We start from the raw sequence: 17,518 nt of genomic DNA, 5'->3' as shown, positions 1-17,518 counted from the left end.
CAGTCGGCCGTCTCAAGGGTTTTGCATCATCATCTTTTTTGTTTTTTTTGAACAAAAAAAGGAATAAAAAGGAATTAATATTCAAAAAAAGGGGAAAAAAGACATTCACATTCCAATTTGAGGAAAATAAATGCCATTTATTACACATAAATATTTCATACAGCATATAAAAATAGCTAAACAGAAAGAGCTCTGTATACAAAAATATCAGATTTACACATTTAATATCAAAATCTAGATCTTCTTAAGATTTTCTAAACAAATACAAAAATGGTCACATTCATAGTCATAGTCGAATTCAATTCTTCATTACAATGCACTATGTATTTTTACATTCCATAAAATAGGTGAAATTATTCAAAATTAAAATGGATGTTGTGTTAATAAAAAAAAAAAACTCCTTAAAAAATGTTTAAACACGTGACTCCATTTATACATTATACAATAATTCATTATTAATTTAATATTTTTTTAAGATATTTTATTCAAGATTAATATATTTCTGTATAAATCTTTTTGGCTTAAACTGTTCGTATCAAACTTAATATACATATAATAAAAACTCAATAAATAATAATAATAATGATAATAATATTTGATCCGTAATTGCAGCCTAATGCAGTTATTAATCTGCAAAATGTTGAGTATGTTCTAGGCACAGCAGCAAAAGAATGATTCAGAGCACATTTTGTCACCCAGAGCGAGATATCCTGCAGTAGCAGTCCACTCAACCTGACCTCAGTCCCTTCTTCCTCAGTTATGTCATCATTCAGCATTCAGGATGAGTCCACCACACACTTGATAAATAGCGTGTCGTCTTTACAGTATGCATGCTTCGGGGAGCGCAGCCTGGCCAGAGGGCAGAAGAGAGGGCAGCCGCTGGCCACGTTCATCTCAGAGACGGGCCGCTGGAATGACATGGACGAGAGATCGGGGCGGAACGTGTCGATTACGTGCTCTCTTTGGTTCTGGTCAATGAGCAAGAAAGTGACCTGGAAAAGATGAAGAAGGCCGTCGTTACATCAGAGCGTAGGTCAATAGTGTGCTTTTCCAGTTGTGCCGTTTCACCAGAAATAGCACCAGTCTAAGTACAAAGTGCTCCATCAATCAGGACTTCAAGATTCTATCAGACGTTTTTGACAAACCTCAATTAAAGATAAAAATACTTCATTGTAGTCTGTGGAAAACTTTTTGCTTTTGATTATGTTGAGCACCAGAGACACTGTGTATGGGCCACTATTGTAGAAAAACTAACCTATTAATACACACATTTAAATTAAATTCATGTGAATGCCAAAACTACTGTCCAAGCTTTGCTGCTTTACAAAAATGATGCACATCTTACGACAAATCGGATTCAAGAATTCGCCTGTGCCCATCTTATCAGCCAGTTATGTGACAACAACTCAATGCATTTAGGCGTGTTACAGTAAGCATCTGAATGGGGAACTAGGTGGTTTACAGTAAGTGACTTTGAACATGGAACGGTTGTTGGTTCCAGACGGGCTGGTCTGAGTATTTTCAAAACTGCTGATCTGTTCAGATTTTCACAACCATCTCTAGGGTTTACAGAGAATGTTCTGAAAAAGAGACAAGATCTAGTGAGCATCAGTTCTCTAAATGAAAATGTCACAGAAAGTCAACAGTAACTTAACTAACATGGTGCCACTCCTGTCAGCTATAAAAAGGAAACTGAGGAGACAAGTCACATTGGCTTACCAAAACTGTACAATAAAAGATACGAAAAAAAATTGCCTTGTCTAAAGAGTCTCGATTCCTGTTGCGACATTTGGATGGCAAGGTCAGAATTTGGCATAAACAACATGAAAGCCTGCATCCATCCTGCCTTTGATCAATGGTCAAGGCTGGTGGTGGTGTAATGGTGTGGGGGAGATTTTCTTGGCACACTTTGGTCCCCTTAGTACCAACTGAGCCTTGTTTTAATGCTACAGTATTCCTGAGTATTGTTACTGACCATATCCATCCCTTTAAGTCATCTCAAACTGGTCATTTCTTAAATATGACAATTAGTTCACTGTACTCAAATGACCTCTACAGTCACTAGATCTCAATCCAATAGAGCACCACTGGCATGTGATGATTCAGCTCACGGATGTGCAGCCGACAAATCTGCAGCAACTTTGTGATGCTGTCATGTCTATATAGACCAAAATCTGTAAGTAATGTTTCCAATGTTCCCTTTTTTAATCTTGCTACTGAGAATTAAGGCCATTCTGAAGGTAAAATGGATCCAACCCAGTACTGAGATGTACCTAATAAAGTGGCCAGTGAATATGTTTTGGTAGAACTTTTTCAAATTTGTAAAATCTAAAATTCTTCTATAGCTTATTGTGATTTACTTTATTTAAAAAGTAAATATCAGGCTTTGATTAAGTTCCTGGACAGCTATATCACTAACTCAGTCATTATCTATACCTCTTTATCCTGTATACAGGGTCACGGAGGGTTATCCAGGGAGACTTAGGGCTTGATGCAAGGTAAACCCTGGACATTGTGCCAATCCATTGCAGGGGACACGTATTGGCATTCCCAAAATCTGCATGTCTTTGGATAGTGGAAGAAAACCGAGGTACCCGGAGGAAACCCACCAACCATGGGGAGAACATGCAGACTCCATGCACACAGACCCAAGGCAGGAATCGAACCCTAACCCTGGAGGTGCAGGGCAACAGTGATAACCACTAAGCTACCATGCAGCCAAAATAGCTCAGATCATCAGGTGGTTCAGAGCAAGCAAATGAAATCCCCTAGGCATGCTTTAAAATCAGCAGTCATTTTTATTATAGGCTCAAAGTAGAAAAAAAACATAATAATAATAATAATAAGTCCTCAGTAAAAAATAATTCAGTCCTCAAAATTGCAGTATGTCCACACTATGCAGCATTTAGTGAATGCAGACTAAAACATGCTAAAACACTACTTGTGGTTGAAATACCCCAGAAAAGTTCAAAATCTTTCCCACACACATAGTGATTAGGAGTACAAAAAAAGCTAAAGCTGTACCTGCATTGACTTTACTGAGTGCCAAAACTTTTAGCCTGGAAATATTAAAATCACACAACTCTAAGTTAGAGCTTTATAAATCCAAGGCCTTGAAATTCCTAGTCACTGTGATATTCTTGACAAGAGGTTTTTCCATTTTAATTCAATTCCCTTTGGGGTCTGGATTTTTGGAGAGCCGTCACATCGCCGCCGCACTTGTGCCAGAACATGTTGACCTGTTTTGCCATGTCAACTGCAGCCATAGCAACAAGGGATTTATTCAAATCCAGAGAAGACAGTCCATCCAAGAAAATCAGTTTAATCCTATCTGGAGCTCTATTTTCCGTTTCTGATTTATTTTTTTATCATGTTCTACAATTTTGTAAGGTAGGCCTGGACTGATGACCTGGTGACTGATTTGTATTTTTTATTATTATTATTATATTTTTTGTAATAATACATATATTTAATATTATTGCCCACCCAATGTATCAAAGTGATAATTTCCGAATTTGGAATTGAATTAGTCAATTAGATAATTAACAATAGTAACTGTTCATTAATCAGATTCTGTTACAGAATCTTTACAGAACGACTTGCGTCGTTACATTATGTGTGCTCCACATCTCCCCAAAGCATGTAAACAGACATGCTAGGATGAAGAAAAAACGGCGAGGTGGAGAAGAAAGAGAAAGGCCACAAAAAAGAAAGCCCTTCAAGAACAAGCAGCAAAATTTTGCAAAATTTCTGATCTGTTCAGGACTTTAAGTGTAGGTCTGTTTCATCTGTAAATTACTATAGTTTTTTTATTGCAAGATTTAAACTGCTAGCAAATTATGTTTTGCCCCTACTATCATCATTTAAAATACTCTATGCTTAAAGACATTAATATAATTTATTGTAAAGTTACATGGTATTTTAGCAGACAAAAAATATTACATACTTTTATATAATTAGGAAGGGAGCAGGGAGAGACATGAACAAAAATATTTTGTTATAATAATGTATCATAACATAATAACATAGTAACGTAGTCATTATTGTTCTAATTTTTACATATTAGAAAATTGTCTGCCTATTTGTGTGGTTTAAAACCTTTTTCCTTCTTTTTTCAAATTAAGGTGAAGACAGTCAGCCTAGCACTTGATCTGGTGGAGTGACCAAACATCAGATTCAGCCAGAGACTGCAACAGGTAGAAAGAAAATAAGTTTGTTTTTTTTACATATTGGATGAAATTTATTGTTTTGCTGGAAAAATTTCTGGAGAAATATTACTTCATCATTTTAAAATCAATAAATCAATCAATCAATCAATCAATCAATCAATATTAATTTGGATTCTGATCAATCTAATTACAATAATGTGGTTGTTTTGCTCCAAGGTTAAGTTCTGTTTGTAACACGAGAGCAGAAGAAGTTATGGGTAAACTTTAAATACAGTTTATATATATAATCTCAATTTTGCCATTGAGATGACTGGTTTAAGTGTCAACACTTGGACTGGTGTGCAACACTGGTACTTTTCTTTACTCAGTGTATGAGGCTAATGATCCTGGTGGAAGGGAGAGGGAAAGAGAAGGCCCGGAATTTGAGGAGAAGGAAACGGGAAAGTGAGGGCGCCGTTCAAGAGAAAGCCTTTGGTTATTTTGCACGGCCCCAGCCTAAGCCTCTTTTTTCACTACCATCCACAGCAAAGCCTGAAACAAGCCCTTCCTAACATCTTCTACAGCAAAGACAAAATGAATAAGAAATGGTTGACATACTGCGAAGAGTCACACTATTTATATTGTTCCATTTGTCTGGCACTTGCCAAACCCTCAGACAGTGATAGTAGTCAAAGGTGGAATGAGCGCATGAAAACATGTTCATCAAAGAATTGCTGAGCATAAAGGGAGTAAAACCCACAGAGGCCTACTGTATTTTTTCAGGGAAAACAAGGCAGATATAGGTAGTCTACTGGCAGAAAAACAGATATCAGTACATCGAGATCAAGTAAGGAAAAAGCGTCAGGTTACGAAAAGTGTGATTAATGTCATCAAGGTCATTAGTAAGCGTGGCCTTAGTAATTGTGGTGATAAACATAAGAGTGCTTATTCGCTAGAAGACTTGACTTTAGATCATGGAATTTTTTTTTAATTAATACTGCTGCTGAGTAAGTATGATGCCTGTCTGCAAGGACATGTCAGTGAATGCATTGAAAGAAGTAAAAAGATGCATGAAAGTTGACATAAAGGAAGACGTTCCCTTTTGTTATCAGACTGTTAATCCAACGAAGCATTGCTGAAGAAGTTAAGGACGCTGGAATGTTGTCAGTACAAATGGATACAACACAAGATTTGACCACTAAGAATCAATGTGCAATTGTACTAAGATATGTGAAACTCATTGCAGTCATTGACTGTAAGTCCACTTCTGGAGAAAATCTTGTTGTTTTGCTGAAGAATGTTTTGGAAAAAGTTGGAATTGAAATCAAGAAATGCATTGGCAACTTAACAGATGGGGCTGCAAACATGCTGGGCAGTACAAGAGATTTTCTACACTTCTCAAAGAAGTAGCAGCAGCACAAGTCCATGCTTGGTGTTATGCACATATACCTAATCTTGTGTTGGCATACACAACTGAAATTTTAGTGTCAAGTTCATCACTTTTCTCCCTGTTAAATGACATTGCCGCATTCATACGAGAGTGCTACAAATGCATGAAAGTGTGGGAGGAAGTCAGTAAGTACAGGAGACACAGACATATTGCTCCAATAGGAGAAACAAGGTGGTGGGCCAAAGACCAAGCACTATGCAAAGTTTGGATATTTTGGGAATCCTGACCTTGTTACCACCATGGCAAAGATTAAAAAAGACATTACGATGCAGCCAAGTGTAAGAGTAAAAGCCAGAGGTCATATCACAGCACAGATTTTCCTTCTGAATATTTGCTCAAACTACACCACTTATCTTCAGAGAAGTGGCATGGACTTGCTGATGGTTATGGGACCTGAAGACAACTTAAAAAGGTTTAGCAGGGATTTTGAAGGGGATAAAAAAAGCAGCTGATACATTTGTACTGTGGTCAAACAGCATTCTGCAGGAGAAGGATAATTATGACTTTGACATGCAAACTGCCCTTCCAGAAAAAAAGGCAAAGGAAAAAAAAGTCATGCCAGGTGAGATGGCAGAGGATGAGCCACTTTCAGATTCTTAGAAAGAATGCAGGGTCAACATCCACAATGCCATCATGGACATGGTCCAGGATAGTATCTAACACCGATTCACAGCAAATGCAGCTCTGTGTTCAGATTTTTCCTGCTTGGATTCTAAAAAGTTTAATGAACTACAAAAAGGGGCTCTCAAAATCAGCTCCAGTGGAACTTAGCAACACACTGGGAAAGGCTAAAGATGTCAACATTGAACAGCTATGGTGTAAAGACAGTGCAGAAGCTCTAAAGAGAAGATACCAATCTTTCAGGTGAAGCTGAGGACTTGGAGTTGGAGAGCAGAGTTTGTTCAACTTTCAAAAACTGTTCAGTATGTTGCCATATCCTGCTTCTTAAATACAACCTTCTTACTGATGGCTATCACGTCATTGGACTGGGCTACAAATTCTTGTTGACATTGTCTGTGACACAAGTAGCCTGTGAAAGAAGCTTCTCCACATTGATGCTTGTGAAGAACAGACTTAGGACCTCCATTAATCAGGAGAACCTTAAGGCTTTAATGTTAATGTCAATAGAGAGGGAGATTCTTGTTGGAATTGACACTGACAACATTATTGATAGAGTTGCTGAGAGCAGCAAAGTCTTGTGCAATTTGCTGACCTTCTAAGGTGAACATTTTGTTGAACTTTGTTGAACCTCTCTTCTGCAGTTGGAGGTCATTTATGAGTGAGAAATAGAGAGTAAATAGCAGCTTTGGACTTCTGGCATAACGCTCTGTGCAGACCCTTGTAATCTGATCAAAGGGATGCTTTACTTCAAAGTTGCTTGTTAATGTTTTAATGTGATTTCCATACTGTTTAATACATTTAATTTATTGGGGAACAAATAAAGCTGTCTGTGGTTTCTACATTTCATTGGGTGCATAGGGTGGCCTGTGTTGGTGTGTGATTTCCCGGCCTGAACTTGTGTTTCGGTCCGGCCCTGTAGTAAGGAGCAGGTTATTGTGAGACTTGTTCGTTCTTACCTTGTGTTTGAAAGGCCATGAGAGAAGTGGGTCATACTCTCCTTTCATAATCACAAAGAAAAGAGAGATGTGTGTTCCTTTCCCGACTCCGTCGCCATGCATGTACAGCCGCATGCAGACTTTAAATCCATACCTGGACGTAAAAAAGGCTGGAAAAAGGAAACAGAGCAATAAATCACAGACTTGTATTAAAAAACGGTAGGTTTTGAAAATATCAACAAGACATAAGATACGTATCCTAAGTTTATGTTCTGATTGCACAAACCAATAGGTTTTCCTCTTTTCTGATAACTACATGTCTATAAGTGTTTTATTCCTCATTCTATATGACAGTGATTTTGTAACACCATCAGTTGCTTAGCATTTAAAAATGACATTATTTCATAAATGTTATGCAGCGTCCACAAACCTGTTGTACTGAATATTGGCATGGATGTAATGCGCTCATAATACCATACCCCTATCTCACCTACGCGGTTTAATGAAGCGATAATACACGGTTTAATAATGCGATAAGAACTTCGCAGAACATTGGGTGGTCACTCACGGTGGGGTAACACCGCATCTCACCACGAGTCACACTGCGTAGGTGAGATAGGAGTATAAGCATGAGGGCACAGTCTAAATGCCCGAAGAGAACACAGCCATGCTGATATTCAGTACAACAATGCAACTTCAAGTGTGATACAGTACAGTATAACCTTTATACAACAGACCCACAAACACAGTTCATCATCAACTTTTTTTTTTTTTTTTTTGCAATGCCCTGGTTCCACAGAAGTTGTGCCCTAGAGAGGGATTGGGATACAGCCTTGTGTTCGAAGTTAGATAGCTCTGTCTTAAATTTATGTCATACAGAATGTTTTAAGCTAAACCGATTGAAATGCAATGTAATGATTAGTTATTTGGATCTGCCAGATCCTATGTGTTTTATATCCAGTGCTAGCTGACAACATCGAGTGAGAACTTATTTGTCCTTGAAAGTTAGTGAGCACACAACACACACTGGACAAAAATATCCCTGAATACAGTAGCTGCCAAATCAATCAAGCATGGAATGTGTTGATTTTATTCCAAATAGTATTAATTCATGTACAAATGGAAAAATTAAAGAGTTTCTACTAATTCTTCTTTAAAGTCAGAAAAATCTGAATCTTATCTCAGGTATTTAGGTGACGCACTTTGGACTGATAAAGACAGGAATGCTGTTGCCTTATTGTGTAGAAGTACATAACTGCAAACTATTCAAATGCTTTATCCTTGTCAGGGCCATGCTGGATCGAACTGAGTGAAAAGTCAAATCATACAAATATTCACATGAATTTCCTAGTATTTCGTTGCATGTTATGTCAATTACTTAGAAATGTGGTATAAATAAATACAAAATAAATCAATCAATTCATTAAATTCATGCAGTCTTTGTGTGTTGTTGCATTAGAACTATCCTTCACCAGAACTAAAAGGGCACAAATTTGTTCCTGCATGACAATGGCGCTGTGCACAAAGTGAGACCCATGACTTTTACAAGGTTGGAGTGAAGAACTCAATGGCTTGTACAGCACTCTGACCTCAACAACACAGAGCACCCTTTGTTATAGACTGCACCCCGGGTCTCCTCGCTCAACATCCGTACCTGACCTGACTCAAGCACTCTTGTGGCTGAATGTGCACAAATTCCCACAGCCATGCTCTGAAATAAAGTGAAAAGCCTTCAAACAAGAGTAGAAGTTATTATAACTGGAAAATGCATTATTCACTCACTCATCGTCTATACTGCTTTATTTAAGATTCAGGGAAGCGCGGGGATCCCAGGATACTTAGGGCACAAGTCCTGAATGGGGTGCCAATCCACTGCAGGGCATACACACAAATACACACTCACTCACTACGTGCAATTTGAGAACGCCAATTAGGCTAATCAACAGGAAACTGGAGTTCCCAGAAAAAAGAAAAAACACCAAGCACGGGGAGAACATGCAAACTCCATGCACACAGATTGTGCATGGACAGAATGTTTTGATGCCATTGGAAGTTACCAAATGTGGTTCTTTAACCGATTAAGGGTTAATCATCTTATATTTGATTAGTTGTAATGTTACTATTATTATTATTATTATTACTGAACTATAGATATTTGTGACTAGTTCCAAGATATTTGCATTTTCTAAGATGTTATTATTGTAGAGTATTTCTTGTTTTTCATATTTCAATATTCTGAAAACCTCTACAGTATTTTCTTTAAAAAAAAAAAAAATCCCAGATTTTCAATATAGTCTCAGAATATTTGGACCCCATACTGTATTTTAGAGTTCTTCCCTTACCACATGTGGCAGAATAAAATTTTTGCCCCTTTTATGTTGCATGCAGCTCCAACACGGTTGAAGTGTGTGTGTGTGTGTGTGTGTGTGTGCGCACTTGTGTATACCTGGTGAGTACTGGCTGCTCTTTAGCCCTGTGGCTGCCTCTCTTAGCTTCTGACTGACGTTAGAGATCTTCCAGAGAAACGTGCCATCATAGGACACGTCATGCTGCGCGTTGATGCTTTGCTGCAGGGATGCGATGTGCGCATCTTTCCTCATCATTCTCTGCTGCTGGTCGGCAACCTTAAAAAAAAAAACATAAAAAACACACGCCACATCAGACAGGCTCTTCCTGTCAAGAGGGACATTTCTGTGTCCTGATGTTGCTGTCGAAACCACATTGTAACGTAACGCCCCACAGAGATTTTTCCTTTACACAGGATGCGCATTATAATGAGATGAGCTTTCTCTAATCTTCTGCAATAAAGCATTTACCACATTTACCACAAAGCACAAACTATTCCACTGTGTCATGATCTTATCGCTATTAGCTCATTAAATGAGAATCATGAGTTAGACGATGTAATCCTGCAAAAGCTACACTCATAACAAGCTGGCACATGCAGCGATAATAATAATATCTTTATCACCTAGGTGCTCTGAGCGCATGGACGAGATTTACAAACTCACCCACTGAGGCTATTATAGACACTCACAGGAGTCCCAAAAGAGAGGGGGGGAATGCCTTGTCTTTTAGCATTTAGTTTGATTAATTTTATTTATTTCACCCATGCTAATGCTTTTACTCAGCCTCACTCATAAACACGTATAAAAATATAAGGCACAAGAATCACCGGTCACCACCGGATACGATGGATACCTAGGTGCCAATTCGATTAACACTGCGTTCACGATTTTATAAATATTTAAAATCAATATTACATTTTAAAAAAGAATTATTACAATTTTAAGACCTTGAACTTTTACAAAAACAATAGAAATTAAGACATAACTCGAAACATGAGTAATTAAATGTAACCGCTATTCCTTATAACGTTCAACAGATTTCTCACTTAAAACCCAAACTCAGCATTTAAACAATACAAACTAACTTCAATTACAAGAGTTTAAAATGATATTAAATTAAAAACAAAGCTGAATTTTTTACTGAACAATACATATCCCTGTTATCTACCATAATTATTATTAGTTAGTTTAGAGTGTACCACCTGTATGCATATAAAGAAATGATGTTTTACCGCCTCGAATGCCTCTGAGTCTAATTCACTTTGGACTCGATCAGAGGCTTTTTAACATAATTTTTGCAAATGTAGCGCCATAAAAATGTGTTTCTGTTGCGCTGCTCAGAAGCTCGTGCACTCGGCACAGAATCAGTTATGTCTAAGGCGGATCGGCCATGACTGATCATGCAGAAAAACAGCCGATTCCAGTCACTGGCTGATCGACAAGTGCATCTCTAGTATAAAGATAATAAATCATTTAAAAATCTATTTTGGAGTCAATATGAATTGACACACACTTATCTCTAATATGCGTACAGTATATGCATAATTATTTATTTCCAAAAAAAAGTGAAAAACATGATTTTTAAATTTCCAATGAAAATGTTTGAAATTCAGGATTTTTCCAAGATTTTCATGACTATGCAAACCCTGTTATAAGTAACACATATTACACAGCAGATACTTTTTTATGACGGTAAGTAAAGGGATACCACTGCTATTCTCAAATACCCCGGGATATGGTTTTACCGCCCAACCCTAATCTTCAGGAAATGTAATTCGAACACCAGAATATCATGTATAAATTTGTACTAGCATGTTTTACAGTTAATACTTTTCCATTTCGCAATCTCAGTCATTCACACACAGACACAAGTGCATCCTATTTGCCAAATAAAGACGAAACAAAAACAGGATGATGGAACTAATGAACTGGTTTGTCTAAAAAATGGATTTAGACAGTTGAAATGACTATTTAAATTATTGATTGAGATGAAACAGCGCGCACGGATGATTAAACACAGGTGCTGGAGCAGCTTTTGTTAACCTCATTAGCATTACCACTGGAGTTGTTCAATTTGTGCATGCGATTCATAAATAAACTGAAAGTGACTTCCTGGAACCAGGAGCCGTCTTTACTTGAGTTTTTCGTACTAACCATTTGCGCTGCTGAGTTTTGCGAATTTAGATTTAATAGAGATTTTCTACTAAGTGCATGCTGTCTGATAAAATACAGCCAAATCTGGCCTAATGAATAAATGGTGAGCACGAAGAAACCCTTGTTGTTTTTGTTTTTAGAACAAGCATGAATATGATGATTTGCCTCGACATGGTTATCTATTTTACCAAGTAGATTTCAAAACTTTCTAATAATAATCATTAAATATATAAATGAATTTGGTGCATTCTGCATGATTTTTAAACATGCTTCTAAAGGGAAGTTAGCATTGCAAACAAGTGTGCAATAAGTATTTAGAAAAAATATCAAATTCAAAGTACAGAAAAAAATGCCCAAAAATCTTATTCCGTTCAAAGTGGAAATTTTAGCTCTAAGAAAAACATGGCAAATTGTAATGTACTTAAGTAGTTAAAAAGTAAATATTTAGAACTGACACATTTTAATAAAAAAAAACTTTAATATATATCTAATTATCTTATTAATCAACTATGTTGTTTTGCCTGAAAACATCATTCAGCATGTTTGGTTTTCCTATATTTGAGTATATTTGAGTGTGGTAATAAATAAATCAGAAGTACATTGCCGTCCACAATTATTGGCACCCTTGGTTAGATTAAAACAACCACCTTCTGGTGACGTGGCTTCAAAATGTTAAAAAAGGGAAAAATAAATCTCTTCACAAAAAAAAAAAATCCCTCATCAAGAAATAATTATGTCAACAAAGAAACATGTGCCACAATTGGAAATTATGGTAAACACGAGTTGAAACGAGTCTGTTGGAACCTTAAAGCTGTAAACCATGAGCTCCTGATTAACCAGGGAACAAATATGAGGTCACTCTTTCTCCAATGTTCCTTAGTCATCTATTAAAATGTGAAAGGAATTAAAAAAGTGTTTTTTTGATAATGTACATTAGGGCAGTAAGAAAAAATGGACACCAATTAAAACTCTTACTAATTTGTCTTAGGACATGATAAGAGTGGCAAAATCATTGATACTTAATTACAAGAACAAGTAAAACATTAGGGTTACCAACTGTGGAGACCAAATTAGGATCTCCAAAACCACCATCAGATAACACCTTTGTGCCAACGGTCTATTTGTAAGATATAGCAATCTAAGTGCCTGGAGTTTACAAAATGCTTCTACAATTTTGCCTGGAACCATGATCTATGGTCGGATTTGAACAAAAATTAAGCTTTCTAGCACTAAACATTTAAGATAAAAGAAGGATGGCTATAATGAAAATAACATTATTCCAGTTGTAAAATACGCTTTATTTTCTGTGTAACGTTGTGAAACTAAACCTGGGTCGTCACTAGATCTTTCGGCAAGACACTGAATCGAAGCGTATTCCCAAATCAATACAAACTGTTTAGCTGACCACAGAATCAAGCTTCTCTCATGGCCATTACAATCCCCTGACCTGAACCCCGCTGAAAACCTCTGGGGTAAATCGAAGACAAGAGTGCACATCACAGGACCTGGGACCCTGGATGATCTGGAGAGCTTCTGTAAAGATGAATGGTCTCAGATAAACTGCACTACAGTATATTCTCAAACCTTATAAATGTTATAGGAAAAGACTCAGTGTGGTTTAATTAGCAGACAGAGGTGTCAATAACTGTTGTACATGTGTTTTTGTTGGTTGTTATTTCTTGAAAAAGAATCAGTCTTTCTTTGAATAAATTTGTTTCTATTAAAGATTTGATTTTTTCTCTCTCATTCTTTCAATGTGACATGAAGCTACTTCACCAAAAGATGGAGCCTTTTTTAACTAATGTTTTTTTTCTATAATTATGGGGAGATATTTACTATTAGATTGAATTTGTCATGAGTCTATACCAGACTCATATAGTTCACTATAGCTAGAAAATCTGCAAAACTACCTCTACATGCATTATAATTAATTACATTTAATGAATTTGTGCCTTTTAGGGAGGCAAATAAGGACCTTCTATTTCGGTCTTTAATTACTAATACATTTTACTAGGTAGGGTCAGGGGTGATCATTCTCAAGTCTAGACACTCGGATGTTAGCTACAGTGCTAACTAACTATTGTGAAACATGAGGAGGTCGCTGCAAATCAACTCAACTGGATGCTAAATTAAGCCCATTCTAATGTGTACAGTAGAGTCATTGTCTGGATGTGAGTAGTAAAGGTCATCCTGATTTGTACCAAGCACAAAAGTTAAAATTTTTATTATGATATGTTTCTTTGCTTAACATTTAGAAAAGGTATCACCAATGCCAGCATTTTGTAACAGTCAGAGGTAAAGCCAGAACTTTAAGGTTTCCACCATGGCAATCCAAATAATCAGCTTGTCCCCAAGTTTTTTAGTCATTACCCACATAGCTGACTCGAAGCTAATAACAATAATAATAATAATAATAATAATCATCATCATCATCATCTCTGCCTAGTATTCATGCAGTGAAATGAAAACTGTCATGATTCCAATTAGTCCAAACAGCGGTTCAACACTCATGATCCTTCTCTATCACAGACACTAAAAGTCTCCTGATCTTGTTTAATTTAGTAAATCTCAATAGTTTTTAATGATCCATTTTAGTGCTTTAAAAACATCATCACATATGTGTTCAAGAATGGGTTGACATGACAGCAACAGGAAGACGAAGCTTCAGTACAGCATTTGCATCTGTATTGATTTTAGTGGAATCAGTTAATTGTGCTTGAGGAGCACAGATAAGGTATTTAATAAGAAGCACTTTGGTAACATTTGTGACATCCTTAATGTACTTTCAGCTAGAGATAAGCAGACACAAACCTGTCAAATGCATTCCCCACTTAGGGTTTAATCACATTAGGTTGTTATTTAAAAAAGTAAATTATTAACTTCAAAAAGCTTGCAGAAATGCCAGACATATGATAATAAAGTGGGGTGTTCAAGTCAAACCCGGACTTTTAAATCAAGGTGTAAAACCAATTGGCATTTACAGAAAACTTAAGGTACTGTGATGAGACTTTTAGCCACATGAATGATGCAAACGTTGTATAGAAGCCTAGACATCTGTGAAGGACTAACCTGGCCAAGGTGGCTCAGATTATTGTATTAGTCTAGCAGGGATTATATAGAGAAAAAGAGGTAGTTTTTTCATTTGTAACTGTGTGCTGTTGTTATGAACAGTCAAAAGTCCCAGTTTGACTTGAAAGGTAGATATTCAGTTCATACCATAGCATAGGAAATATATACAGTATAATTGAGGAAAACTATAACTCAGATTCTTTTGATATTAAATGCAAAGTCCATTACAATTCCCCATAGCACTTTGCACTGCATTTTTTACCATGAGAAGATGATTATATTATGCATTTCTCCCAGTTACACCCGTAGCAGTTATTGTGCACCATTTTAAATCAAAGCATATCAGTGATTATCCCCAGTAACATACCACACTCTCCAAGTGCTCCACCAGCTGCATGCTGTTCTGGGAGTCTCTGTCCAAGGCTGCCACTGTAAGCTGGGTTTTCTCCACCTCACGGTTGAGTGCTGTGATGATATTCTCCATGATCTGAAGCCTCTGCTGAAGAGCGTGAAGCTGCTGACCCACTTCCAGCTCAGCCTGGTCATCGTGAAGGCTGAGCGCCATGTCGTTCATCACTCCTCCATCCCCTCCGTCGGTCTCTAGCTCACCAGCTGACTCAGGACAGACTGAAGCTGAGCTCTGGCCATGGAGGAGCAGGTCCAGACCTGGGAAGTGCACACTCCTCCCAGGTAGGGAAGGAACAGAGACCCGAATGCCCCTGAGGGCCTCCAGGAGGAGCTGGAGGTGGGGTGCAGAACTGCAGTTTTCATGCTCTCGCACTTTCTCCACGGTTCCCTAAACAGAGATGAAAGGAAGATGGTGTGATTAGTCCTTACTGTTGTTGTCTTAATCGGTATCGTCTTAATATGTAACACTGGACACCTTATTTTTATTCTCATTCTATTCTTTTCTCAATCTGTAAAATTTAAAGTTCGACTGCTAAGCAAAAGCAGAATTAAAACTGTAATAGCACACTGCCAAGTTTCCCGCAACCACCCAAAACAAACCACTTGGTTGAAATTATGCACTGTATATGATTTTTAGGTAAAAGAAACTTTGCTTTGGCTGTGAGTGAAGCTATTTTCTGGACCAGGGAAAAATGTGAAAAGAGAAACAAAACACACTAGCTAGATTACCTGCATGATAAATGAAAATTTTCATCTGTATCATCCTAATCATATAATTATTACAAATATGTCAACCCATTTATCCTTAAATATCAGTACTTAATTTTCTTTTAATGATAAAAATATAAGTAAAGTGAGAAAAGTTAACAGTTTCTCAAATAAACAGTAAAAATGGTTGGATATTGGTGAAATATTTACCTTAAATGTGCATCCTATTTCAGTGAATTGACAGGTTTCTTTTTTCTTCGAATTTGCTTGCTTATTATCCTTGAAGAAAATATATAATACACATTTAGCGACATAAAAACGTTTTATAACATATATAAATGGTATTTCTCAAAAAACAAGATCATTTATTTTTGTTGTTGTTGTTGTTATTTTACCTTTTGACGTTTCTCAACTTTTGGAGCCTTCTTGTCACTGGAACACACATGCTTCTGTAAGAGAAAATAGGCTTGAATGGCCCTAATGCGTCATACATTACAAAATGTTCCCAAGAGTTCCATTAACAGTGCATCAGTCTTGACCCAAAGAGGATTAATGTCCCTTTCTAATCTTGGTCATTTTCATACAAATACTCTGTCACAAAGTTTAGTGTGTCTATGTGTGTGTGTGTGTGTGTGTGTGTACTGTATATTAAAGTCCTCTTTAAGTTTGGATTAAATCAGTGTCAGGGTTCTGAGATTTAAACCTTTTATTATATCTTTCTCCCTTTTGCTTCTAATCCGTGTCCCTGAGCTCTGGGATCAGTTTGCATGGCAGCAGAAGAAATATGGCTCTGGAGATTCTATGGCTTAGAGGAACCCACAGGGGTTTCACCAAGGGTGAACTGTCCTCAAACTTTGTCTGGTTATGGCAAAGATGAAAGCTGCATAAGGTCAGGCAATATCCGAACTCAAAAAGCTTTAATACATACCAAAGATAACTCATTTGAGGTCACATTTGTGTTTTGTGTGATTCTGAATATACAGATGAATAAAGTGGGATGAGATGCCTCCAGGATTCATCATGGAGTGTTTTATAAACGGCATATTGTTCATACTCTTACACTGCAATCCATTATATTCACACTATTCCCTATAGAAGTATATAATAATGTATAAAGTATATATTACATATAGCTTTTAGTGTGCATCAGAAGATGCAATAAGGCTTTAACAATCTAATAAATCTTCAGTTAGAACCTGAGAGCAATGAAATAGCAAAACTTATTATAAAAACTTGCCAAACTGACATAACTAGCATAGCAAATAGCTAGCAATAGTGCAAAGCCTAGCATCTCACTCAGTCACTCATCGTCTATACGCTCTATCCTGTATACAGGGTCACAGGGGGGCCTGAAGCCTATCCCAGGAGACTTAGGGCACAAGGTGGGGTACACCCTGGACAGGGTGCCAATCCATCACAGGGCACACACACATACACACACTCTCATTCACACATAACGGGCAATTTGGTAACACCAATGAGCCTAATCTGCAGGTCTTTGCACTGTGGGAGTAAACTGGAGTACCGAGAGGAAACCCACCAAGCACAGGGAGAACATGCAAACTCCATGCCCACAGAGACGGGAATCGACCCTGGCCGTGAATCGAACCCAGACCCTGGAGGTGCAGGTGACAGTGCTACCCACTACACCACCGTGCCGCCTGCAAAGCCTAGCAT

General features: G+C 37.3%; 1 protein-coding gene across 1 annotated transcript in view; it reads right to left on the bottom strand.

The window, feature by feature from the left end:
• Nucleotides 1-367: 367 nt before the first annotated feature.
• traf1 (TNF receptor-associated factor 1) overlaps nucleotides 368-17,518 on the bottom strand; it is a 37,740-nt gene continuing 20,589 nt past the window's right edge. The window contains exons 5-10 of the mRNA XM_053504930.1: nucleotides 16,237-16,290; nucleotides 16,052-16,120; nucleotides 15,093-15,521; nucleotides 9,601-9,778; nucleotides 7,176-7,324; nucleotides 368-992 (exon numbers count right to left, since the gene is read on the bottom strand). Of these exons, the coding sequence (XP_053360905.1) occupies nucleotides 777-992; nucleotides 7,176-7,324; nucleotides 9,601-9,778; nucleotides 15,093-15,521; nucleotides 16,052-16,120; nucleotides 16,237-16,290 (1,095 nt within the window). The 3' untranslated portion in view covers nucleotides 368-776. The remainder of the gene's footprint in view (nucleotides 993-7,175; nucleotides 7,325-9,600; nucleotides 9,779-15,092; nucleotides 15,522-16,051; nucleotides 16,121-16,236; nucleotides 16,291-17,518) is intronic.

The sequence above is a fragment of the Clarias gariepinus genome, chromosome 9 (assembly GCF_024256425.1).
Source record: "Clarias gariepinus isolate MV-2021 ecotype Netherlands chromosome 9, CGAR_prim_01v2, whole genome shotgun sequence".
Taxonomy (NCBI): domain Eukaryota; kingdom Metazoa; phylum Chordata; class Actinopteri; order Siluriformes; family Clariidae; genus Clarias; species Clarias gariepinus.
This window is presented reverse-complemented; position numbering and strand designations above follow the sequence as displayed.